General features: G+C 38.6%; 1 protein-coding gene across 1 annotated transcript in view; it reads left to right on the top strand.

Moving 5' to 3' along the window:
- pcdh15a (protocadherin-related 15a) overlaps positions 1-12,178 on the top strand; it is a 254,858-nt gene that overhangs the window by 95,878 nt on the left and 146,802 nt on the right. The window contains 4 exon segments of the mRNA XM_084392191.1: positions 1,257-1,376; positions 1,534-1,644; positions 4,104-4,274; positions 11,636-11,744. Coding sequence (XP_084248317.1) covers positions 1,257-1,376; positions 1,534-1,644; positions 4,104-4,274; positions 11,636-11,744 — 511 coding nt within the window.

Genomic DNA, 12,178 nt, shown 5'->3' with positions numbered 1-12,178 from the left:
CATTCTTTTCTTTCTGCCTCTCTCCTCCTTTACATGTGAAATGAAAAAGAGAGGGAGGATAAATACAGTGAAGTGATGAAGTCAGAGGGGAAAGTATCAGGTAGTGGTGGCAGATGTGATCATGTGAGTTGCTTTTGGCCGTGCCTTGGTTTATGGGTTTTCTGGGTGATTTGGAGCCCCAGAGGCAGTGCACTGTAGACTGATACTGTATGTGTGGGTCCTCAGAGATGCTGACATTGACCTCAGAATTCCAATCAAGATGAGATTAGCTCCAGATTGTCAGGTTGTTTTCCAAAAATTGTTTTGGCTTCATCCCTTCCATCTCTTCAATTATTCAATGTAACATGCAATTACATGGGACATTGCACATTGTGGTCACAGCAGAAAGACATTCAAATGGCTGAATAAAAACATATACGGTTTGAAAAATATTTTCAGTTATCATTTTGAAAATCTCTACTTTGTAATACAGTTTTGTGTTTTTCCCCTATTTTTTTATAATGCTTGTAGAATACAAGCAGAAGTGATTAATCCAGCATTTTTTATCAAAAGATAATGCATGAATTACTCATTTGTAAAAAGTTTTTGAATTTGTTTGAAAATATCATAAGTGATTTGAAGATTAATGCTGCCATTTGTCTTTTTGTAATATCTTCCACCATATTGACTATCAATTTATTTATGAATTTACTGTCACTGCTGTAATTGATTCCTATTACCTTTCAATTATGTGTAACACCACTGACAGATGAATGTGCCAGCTATGGGTAAATCATTAATATATGTGAAAAAAAAAAATCTGAAATTGTTTATTGAGACTTTATATATAATAAGAAAGAAGGGAAATTATTTAATATAGCACAGTATAGGTTAAATGTATTATTGATATGTTAACCTGATGGAAATGTTACCGCATCTGTAGAATGACCCTAACCTGTTATTTTAATTTCAGTGGTGTGTGTATTTGTGTGCAGGTTGTGCTCTCTCTTTCCGGTTTGACTTTCGCTGTCTGTTGTTTTCTCCTTGTTTTTTAGTTTTTTCACTCTGTGTCGGTTTCTTGTTTTTTTTTTTCTTCCTCTTATGTTCTCGTCTAGTCTGTCTTCTAAGGGGATCAAAAAGGAACACACACACACACACACACTATATGGGTCACATGGGTCACATCTGAGCCCTATACGAGTTGCTGTGTTGTTACACAAGCATATAGCCAGTGTCTGATGTTTGTTTTCTTGTGTTTTTTAATGATATCGCTCTAGCTCACTCCTGTCGGTACCACCATCTTTACCGGCTTCTCAGGAAACAATGGAGCCACGGATATTGATGACGGACCAAACGGACAGATTGAATACGCCATTCAGTACAACCCAAATGACCCGGTATTTCCTCAGATCAAACAGACCTTCTGCAGTTACACTCAAGTTCTTCATTGTAATTAATGATTAATTTAGTGACATTATGCATGAATATTGAACTTTCAAACTGTCATGTTTTATTTAAAATACTGCAATCTCTCTTTTTATCTCTCCGCTTCAGATGTCAAACAGGACCGTGCAGGTTGCTGGGACTCTGTCTGGTAACATTGTTTTGGCAGAGCGGCTGAACTATGAGGAGAGAACTCGCTATCTAATTATAGTCCAGGCCAATGTAAGATTATTAACACATAAAACATTCTTCACTGTAATACAATGATTTCACAGCGATCTTGTACTCTTAATGCATGTAAGAGGATTGTTTCAGGGCAAATACAACTTAAGCTATATTGACATGCTGTTAATTATCAGAGATAATACATTTTAAAATTGTGTTTACAATAATGCACTTACAAAGACTCTTGAAGTCTTTAGGGCAAGGCAGCCCAAAAGCTTAAACACTTCACATGTTATCATGAGACTAGCATGATAAAATATCTTAATAACCGTATATGTAACCGTAACGCTTAGATCCACAGAAGACAAAGATGATTATAAAAGAACATAAGATTTATTATGAACAAGCCAACAAACGAAACAGTGTGCAAGTGCACAGACATCGACCAACAATGAACTGAGAGACCAAAGGAATTTAAATAGTGGTACAAACAAGGTTAATAAGGAGACACAGCTGAACTTAGAGGACTAATATAGTAATATATTGCCGCTGTCAGACAGAAACCTTGTATCTCCAAAAATGCTACTTTTCGGGAAATGGATTAAACACAATAGAGGCGGTGGCGAAGTTGTGAGGTTTTTCTGACAGTTTGAGGAGCCAATGGAGTTACAAGTTATAGTCACAAGCTCTTTTTAAATCTTTTCATAGGTTAAACATTTGCAAAACCCACCGACAGACGCAAAGGGTGACCGATAGTAATGATTTATGAGTAAAAGAAAATTCGTCCAATATTGACAATGTGTAATATGTAACTGGTGAATGCTGTTGGAAATTGTATTTATTTATTTATTTATTGGTTACTTTGGCTTTAGTATAGTTGTTTGAGAGTTTGTGTTTGAAGTTTCAGTTTGCATTTGAGAGTGTTTGACATTGCATTTGAGAGTTTTTCAATTTGCGTTGGTGAGGTTATACTTTTTAATTTGTACTTTCAAGTTTATGTTTGAGAGTTTTGTGTTTGGGAGTTTGAGAGTTGAGAGGAAATAGCACTTGCAAGTTTACAGTGGAGTTTTTGCATTTGTGAGTTTGCGTTTGAGAGTTTTTGAGTTTATTTTTGAGGGTTTGTGAGTTTGAATTTGTGGTTGTGAGTATTGTGCATAAGTTCGCCTGCTTAGAGCTACACTGCCAATAGTACAACTTAAAGGAGAACTCCGGTCAATTTTAACATTGAGCTCATTTTTTTGTACATTTGGAGTGCTGTCAATACAGAGAACAACGACAAAAATCGGTGTTGCCTACACCGTGTTATCCTCTTTGTAACATTTGCACCCTGTTGACTTCAATGGGGCAATGTTTAAACCTGCTTTTAGCCTCTTAATATCCTTGATGTGTCATTACAAGTGCACAGCCAATGTGAGTGATTCCTTCAGAGTGAACGCGGGTGAATCTGACTGCAGTAGATGTGAAAGATAAGAATAAAAATGATGTTATTTAAGCCAGCGCAAATACCTGTATTTACATCCTGTTTTCGGTCATTGGCTGTGCACTTGTAATGACACATCAAGGATATTAAGAGGCTAAAAGCAGGTTTAAACATAAGGAAAAACCAATTCGATCCCTGTAAGGAGTGAGCGATGAGCTGTAAGTTACTTTGGATAAAGATGTCTGCTAAATGAGTACTTACTCCGTAACATTTCCTGTAGATAAAAAAATAACCTTGACTTTTTGGTCAACCGGTGTCTGGCCTGTTAGGTTGCCAGTTTGCACAATGCACTTTTTTAAAATTCCAGGCACCTCCGTATAGCTGTCACTGAATAACCGGCATCCTGATTCACTTCCAAATGCATCCCTTCACCATCACATGAGCTGCATACACAACTAGCTTTAAACCCGTCTAGAACAGCATCTCTGTGAGGTGTCCAGACCCCAGAGGCCATAAGCATGTTTTCATAGAGCCAAATGGCTCAAATAAATGCCTTACATCAGGGCTGCAACAGCTCTCCTTGAAGAAAATCGAATCATTTCAGGATGTGAAAGATGAGGGGATGGGTTTGTTACTGAGTTCTCTCTCAAACACTGAAATCTAATTGGAGGAAAGAAGTAACTTTGATTCTAAATATTTATTTAGACCCTAATACAGCTTGGTGAATTAGATTTTACTACATTTATATTTTGTGATTAATTTACCTATATATTTTATTTATTAATTTGTTGGTCTATAAAGTTTATATTTTATAAGAGGTTCAAAGTGATACAATTGTTGATATACAAATTATATATGTTCATTAATTAAGCTTTAAGTAAAAAAAAAAATGCTTATAGAGCTTATAGCTTATGAAATAGAGTAGATCATTTAAGAATTTATTTATTTTTTTGGGGGGGGGGGGGGATTATTGTCCTTTCACCTATTTTTTTATGCTCTCATTATCCTTTTTGTTGTCTCTCTGTATACAGATCTGTGAACGTTGTATCTGAAGGTCTAGGTATCTATGGTAACATGCCAGCTTTTTTCTTTCTAGGACCGGGCTCCGTTTCCAGGAAGTCGTCGCACAGCAACCACTACTCTAACTCTGGATGTTTCAGATGGAGATGATCTAGGTCCCATGTTCCTCCCGTGTGTTCTGGTCAACAACACACAGGACTGTAACCCCATCACATACCGTGTGGCTATTCCTGAGCTCACTGACTTGGTAAGAACTCACAAAAAACCTCAGGTCTTCAAATGGTCAAAAAGGTCAAAAAGGTCTTCAAATGTTTAACTTTCCCTCCATAACTTAAGGAGGGGTGGGGGTTAAGGTCTGATTTACCAGATCTTAAAAACTTGACCAAGATGGTCTTCAACTTGATCTAGGCCAGCGTTTCCAAACCGGGGTGCCGTCTGGCGAGAGCAGGGTTGTCGTGTAAAAACTCCATCCAACATTTTAAAGTTGGTAAATGTGTAAAAAAAATATAGATTATGTACCATCAATCTCGGATGTCTCTAATAACAACAAATAACACACACAACTTTATAATAAAAATGCAAATCGTAAGTTTTCGGCGTTGATTTGCGGGGGTTGCGCATAATTTCATTCCCAGTGCGTACACATAAAGCCTCTTTTTCGTGGCTTGTTGCTCTTACGGTCAAATACACACGAAAATATTGTCACAACGACACTAGTGTAGGGTATTTTTGAATTTTTTTAAAGGGTGTCGTGCCTGAAAAAAGGTTGGGAAACACTGATCTAGGCCATCTAATGACCATAGTTTCTAGCTGGTCCCAAATGGTTATTTTAAAACTAGAAGCAACGTAAAATCAATGACCGCCTTAAGATAGTTTTGCCTGGATTTTCCAGCAAGGATGTTGTCAGATCCTGCTTTCAGTCACGGGCTATGACTATGATGCTGTATGCAACAGCTGGCATAGCAAGATATAAAACCAGGAAGATGTCTTAACTTGACTGAAACACTTCATCTGTGACCCATTGAGCAGGACAGGGTGACCTGAGGCTATACAGTGGGCAGCCCTGGATAGATGCTATGCTCTCTTAGAGAAAGGCTTTGAGTGCTTGAGAGCAGGGTATGTGCATGAGATTGTGCCTTGAACTATAAAGAAATAAATAAACTATGCACTGTATGCGTATTAATAATTCAGTCTCACACAGCAAGCCTATGCACCACTCACTGACTGTTTGATGTACAATACTATTCAAGAGTTTGGGGAAATTTTGTTATGTTTTTGAAATATTTATCTTATGCTTGTTTGATTAAACATACAGAAACAGTAATATTGTGAAATATTATTACAATTTAAGGGGTCGGTTATGCAAAACCGTTTTCAACTGAGTTTTTCAAATCGCCTCTGTGTAAACTACAAATGTGGATTTGTGAAAACGGTGACGTCATATTACGTGTTCAGGCTATAGGCACGTAAGTTTGTCTTTACAAAGTGACATCACAAACTACTGTCCTGGCTGTCTAACAGCGTTTTTTATCTTTTTCGCGGATCCGTCTGAACAGAGATCGTTTTAAAAGCAAAGGAACATTTTTTTTAGTACATCATTGTCATGTAAACGTAGCCGAAAACAACTGTTTTCTATTTACATATATTTTAAAATGTCATTTATTTATGGCAAAGCTGAATAACTGACATTCTTCAGTGTCACATGATCCTGCAGGAACTCCAGCACTGCGCCCACTGGGCAGTTAACTGGGTCTCTCCACACCAGGAAGTGAGAAGTCTCCACTTCAAGGCATACCGTTTTCTTGTGGATGGAGCTCTGGAGTGGAGAATGGTCTCCACAACCTCAGTTGAGAGACCAGAATTTTATGAGCTGGGTCCCCTCAGAAGGCCCACAGTTTCCACAGTTCTGGGCGGGGGTGAAGGATCGACCCACTCGCCTGAGAGAGTAGGTCCCTCCTGATCTCCAGAGGAGAGCCATCGATTAGAGACACTAGGTCCGCAAACCGTACTCGGGCCGGCCAGAATAGGGGTACTAGCAGTAGACTGCCCCATCCTGGCGAACCCTTTACAGAACTTCTGGGAGCAGAGCAATCGGGGGAAATGCGTACAGACATGACGTCGGCCACGTCTGCACCATAGCGTCCAACCCCAGAGGGGCTGGATGGCTGAGTGAGAACCACAGTGGACAATGTGTGGTCTCTTGGAATTCGAACAGGTCAGCCTTGGCTCGACCGAAGTTCTCCTGCCTGCAGGACCCAGCGAGATATATTTGGTAGACATTTCAAATCTGCCAGAAGATCTACTAAGGATACCAGTTTCTCAAGACTGGCCTCTGTTATATTTCGAACAGCAGGCACAGTGCCCTGAAGCGGCGCACCGGCAGGGAACAACTGGCCTGACCACTCTAGTGCCCTCCTCGGAGGGAGTGAGCTACCCTCGGGTAAAAACTCGTTGGGACCCTCTGCGCCCCGGCATGAAGGCGGGGTTGGCAGACCGGCACCCTGAGGGTACCGAGGGGAGACGGGCACTGTATAATGAGGTGTTAACTGTCTTCCCCACGGAGGGGTGTATTTCGAACAGCAGGCACAGTGCCCTGAAGCAGTGCAATGGCAGGGAACAACTGGCCTGACCGCTCTAGTGCCCTCTTCAGAGGGAGCGAGCAACCCTCGGGTAAAAACTCGCTGGGACCCTCTGCGCCCCGGCATGAAGGCGGGGTGGCAGACCGGCCCCATGAGGGCACCGAGGGGAGACAGGAACCGTATAATGAGGTGGAAACCATCTTCCCCGCGGAGGGGTGTACCCTCAGAAGTCCGACACCACTGGCGTCGGGCTTCTTGGCCTACTTAGAGATAATAACGGTCCTCAGAACCGTTTTACCATAAGTACGGATTTTAGAAAGGGCACAAAGCACTCGGCGCGTGCCCTTAGCATAAGCATGGATTTTAGAAAGGGCACGAAGCATTCAGCGCGTGCCCTTACCATAAACATGGATTTAGAAAGTGCATAGTATTTTATGCAGCTAAAAAGCCAGAAAGATATTTAATTTATCAAATTTAAATGCAGCCAATAACAATCAGAATTACAGGCTGAATAGTCATATTTGAATAGAAAAAGAATCATAGCTTGCAAACACACATTTTAGTTGTGATAATAGGAAAAAGAGAGAAAGGGGAACTCCTTGAGCTCAGTTTCCTCCGCATTATAAATATATTGCGGACCGAGGCAACGCGAGATCCGAGCCGTAGATTCTTTATGTTGACCCATAATCTACGCGCTGCCTCAGCAAGCGTGAGATCCGAGCTGGTTAAGACTCAACAGGGACGGAGCTAAATCTTCAGATAGTGCGTGTGTTTTTCTACACATAGGGAAGTATTTTTATAAATGAAACTGTCAGTCCACACTAACGTGCATGCACAGCCCCCAAACAAATACTTTAACTGCGTATACTCGCTCGTAATGTAGTGAGGGCACGATTCAAAAGGCTGTTTGCTTCACATGAAGTGGCGAGTCTGTTTCGATAACTACAACATTCAGCTCCTCAGAACTGGATAATTGCAGTACCGGTGCCTCATTTGGGGTGGATGTAACCGCAAAGCGTGTTTCCTACCTGAGATGAGACACTGGACCTGGCAGGTGAAGGCAGAGAAAGGGAGAAGCCTGTCTCTAACCTCTCTGCCAGATCCATTTGCGGTTCGCAAGTTTGGGGGGTTCCCCCTCCTCAAAGAGCGATCGGCGGGAGCACAGCGTTCTCAACTGTCTCACAACAATGCTCATATTCAGCCCCATCGAGGGCTGACTGAGTGTGCTGTGCCCAAACGAACAACACACAATACATGGGTATCCCCACCCGTGATGTAGATTGGGTAGGGATAACACACTATTGAAATTTTGTTCGCTCGCCATTATAAAGTTTTATTTATATATACTGTATATATGGGTGAAAACTCCTGCCTAGCAAATTCTAAGACAGACACAAAACACCAGGGACATAGATTCACATAGAGCGCTTGCTGAAGACACAGAAGCTGACGCTGTTTGGTTCAGTTGTGCTTTATATTTTCCTGGTCAAAGACGTCACATGACGTTCTGTCACGCCATTGGACTAGTTTCATATGTGCTTCATGACGCAATCACGACGCAATCATGCAGAGGTGTTCCCACAGCGTTTCGACACAGCTCGAGTTCCCTTGAAAGGGAACAATTATTATCAATGTTGAAAGCAGTTGTGCAGTCTAATATTTTTGTGGAAACCTTGATAAATTTTTACTTGAATAAACAGGAAGTTCAAAAGAACAGTATTTATTTGAAATATAAATCTTTTGTAACATTATAAGTGTCACTTTTGATCTATTTAATTGTGTTAAGTCCCTGCAGAATAAAAGTATTAATGTCATCATTGCTGACCTCAATATGTAAATTGCACATTGAAATGGTATAAAAAATTATACATCAGCGGTTGTAATATAAGCATGTTTGACTGCAGAATGCAGCAATTGACAGTGTATTTTGAGGGGTCAACACTCCAATCATGAACATTTGGTTATCTTCTTGTAATAATCACATCTTGTTCATGGACTCTTGCAGGACATTTTGAAGTCTTCACTGGACATTGTATGGACCTGCTCAGTATTTGTGTCATAGTGTTGTTGATGTTTTCTTGACCCTTTACCAGTTAAATGTCAGTCCTTTCATATTTCCCATCATGCGTTGCTCTACTGACCTGTGCTTGGCTAAAGATGAGGCTCATACAGCAGGGACAGGAAGGGTGAGAAACGAGGGATTTAGATGAGATAAGATGATGAAAGTTAGCTGGTACAGATTGAATGAGATCAGGGACAGGGAGTAGAGAAAAAGCAGGATGAGGCCCTCAGTAAAACCACAGGGTTCATCACTCATCAAAGCCAAGACGTAAAGGTTTGATGAAATCAGAACCCAGTTGAGGTGAGATTGGGTGGGCAGACCTCTGAGGAGATGGGTCGTTCTGGAACCAAACCACATGGAGAAAAAAAAAAAACGGCCAAGGCTGATCTTTGCTAAGGGGGGACTTCTGTAATTTATGCTAAAAATGTTTTCCACTGCAGAAGCTGCGTTCCCAACGGCTGCCAGTTTCTGCACTGAATAAATGTGCTGCAGATTTGCTTCATTTCCAGCAGTTTAACTTTCTCTTTTTGCATTCTGCTTACTGCAGTTCTTGCACTTTTACAGAGACAATCTCTTTTGTTTCTTCGCTTTTCCTGCTGTTCTATGATTATCTCAGAAATTATGAAGGATTAGTGTGTGTGAGGGAATCCATTTTGTTTAGATCATTTTTGTTGGATTTTAGTGCATCTTCTATTCATATCTGTTGATCTGCCGTTACTGTTTGTTTGGAGAAGGATATTAGCACACAACTCCTAGCCTTTCTGCAGTACGCCTGTATGAATACTGAATATGTACATTTTCTGTGCAAAAATACTATGATATAAGTCTTTATTTAATCTGTCAAAAGTTAAGTTAATGAATATTAAAATAAAGCATGGTTTAAAATTCAAACTACAGTACAAAATGTATCTTTTGTTCACCAATGCTGCATTCATTAGATTTTTTTTTTCTTTTCAATAAAAACCACAGTAAAAACATTAGTATTGTGAATTATTATTTATTTAATATTTTTATTGAAAATAACTTCTATTTGAATATGAAAATGTAATTTATTCCTGTGAATTTTCAGCATCATTACGCCAGTCTTCAGTGTCACATGATCCTTCAGAAATCATTCTAATATGATTTGGTGCTCAAGAAACATTTCGTATTATAGTCAATGTTGAAAACAGTTGTGCTGCTTAATATTTTGTGGCAATCGTGAAACTTTTTTTTTTTTTTTTATGATTATGATTAGAAAGTCATGTAAACAGCATGTATTTAAAATATAAATATTGTGCAACATTATAAATATTAAAAAAATTTTTGGTAAATTAAGATATTCTTGCTGAATTAAAAAAACTGATGGTAGTATTTATTTATTTATTTGCGATAATTTATTTCACTCACTAAATTAAACATGCATAATGGGGTGAAGCAATGCAGAATACTATGATTTGAAATTACTATGTTCTGAATGGATGCATTGTGCAACGGTTTTAAAAAGTTTTATGCTACATTGTAGTCACACAAACTCATTACCTTGCATGTTTGCAACTGGCTTGTTATCTTCTCATACATACTGAAAATGCACATGCTACACACAGTATACTTTACACTGCAGGAATTGTAAGAGTAGTATTTTAATAAGTTATTGCGAACATATTCTGTATCAATACATAATGTGTTCTGTTCCAGATACTGTTTTTAAATAAATAAATCAGAAATCAGTGTGTAATGCGCAGTATGCAGTAAGCATTCTGCTAGTGTTCCATTCCGAACTGTTTCTTTCTCACTTCCTTTGGCAGGAATAGTGGTAATTAATGGGGTCACATATTTCACAATTAGAGCTGGGATATGGTTCGAAAGTCTTTTTCCTGTCTCCAGGCACAGATTAATCGGCCTAATGCCTGCTGGAGGGGGGATTATGGGTAGTTTTAAATGTCTCAGGTGGACAAGAATTCTGATTTACAGCGCTCACATATTTAACATTGTGTGCTTGTATTTAGACAGCCATTTTAATGAAGCACCCATCCCAAAGGAGATGCTTCTTATTATCATATCTGCTAGAGGCCATATTTGTCTGCATGAAATGCACTCACAGATTAGTACAGTCAAGTGTCCCAAGAGTTTTGCTTTTAGCCCAGAGGAAAACTCTCCTCAGTGGATGCTCTTTGATAGCTCAAGACCTAATGGAGATCTCAGAATGTTTTATTTATGCATCAGCTTTGTTTGGAGAATTTTTTTGGAGAAATAAAAGTATACAGATGAGATAATTTGTTGACATGCACACAAAAGTATAGAGATACAGGTAACACTTTACAATAAGGTTACATTTATTAACATTAGTTAACTAAAAAATCTTCTTAAGAATTTATGGTAACACTTTAATTTAGGATCAGATTATCACTATGAACTAGTTGCTTATTAGCATGCACATTACTAGGATATTGGCTGTTTATGCCTTATTCTGCATGATCATATTCTACATCCATTAATCCTACCCAATACCTAAACTTAACTTTTTTTTTTTTTTTTTTTTTTATTAGGAGTTTATTGAGGCAAAAGTCGTAGTTAATAGTGAAAATTGGACCCTAATCTAAAGTGTGACCGAATTTATTAATCTTAGATAATGTTCATTTAAAAATGTACTAATACATTATTAAACTGACAATGAACAGTTGTATTTGTATTAACTAATGTTTATGTATAAATACTGCAACAAATGTATTCTCATTGTTACTTAATGTTAGATCATGCATTAACTAACATTAACTAATGGGACCTTATGGTAAAGTGTTACCGGGATATAAAAGCAATATGGATAGCATAGTTCAGATCGTTTGGTTTTTGGTGAAAAATGTGCAACTTTTGCATTCAGTCGAGGCTGAAAAAAATAGAAATAAAAAATTTATTGACATTACATATTGAACTTATTTAGCCAACTTTGATTTCATAGTCAACTATTTCTGTCTCCGTTTTTTCTAGAGTAAAGTGAACCCTCTGAATGTGACTCCTCCCATTCGAGCCATAGACCAGGACAGAAACATCCAGCCGCCCTCGGAAAGACCCGGAATCCTGTACTTCATACTGGTTGGTAGGTACTTCAATGCAGATATTTTGCAAGTGTTGAAAAATAGACACACAAGTCATTCTATAATTTAGATTACATTTCATTTCCATTGATGAGAATGAAATATTTGCCATAGACTAGTTTTTTATCATAATTTAACATTAAATGTGTCAGAGGAGACTGAGTTGTAACTCTTTAGAATACGGTTCCATCTTTAATAAATAACAGGAACAAATGAGTGACGAAATATATTAACATTCTAGTAACTGCTATTAACTAACAAAAAACTACTTCGCTTTACTATTAGCTAATCAGTAACTACTATTTTTCTCATACCTCGCAGAGAACTAGTAAGAACTACTATTACAGGTTCAAAATTAATGTTAATAATTCATAATTAATTCTAAAGTGTAGTAACCGTGTTACAGACGGTCTGTGTGAACATAAGCATGTGCACG

The sequence above is a fragment of the Rutilus rutilus genome, assembly GCF_951802725.1.
Source record: "Rutilus rutilus genome assembly, chromosome: 20".
NCBI classification, from domain to species: domain Eukaryota; kingdom Metazoa; phylum Chordata; class Actinopteri; order Cypriniformes; family Leuciscidae; genus Rutilus; species Rutilus rutilus.
Note: the sequence above shows the minus strand (reverse complement) of the source record. Positions and strands in the feature narration are given on the sequence as shown.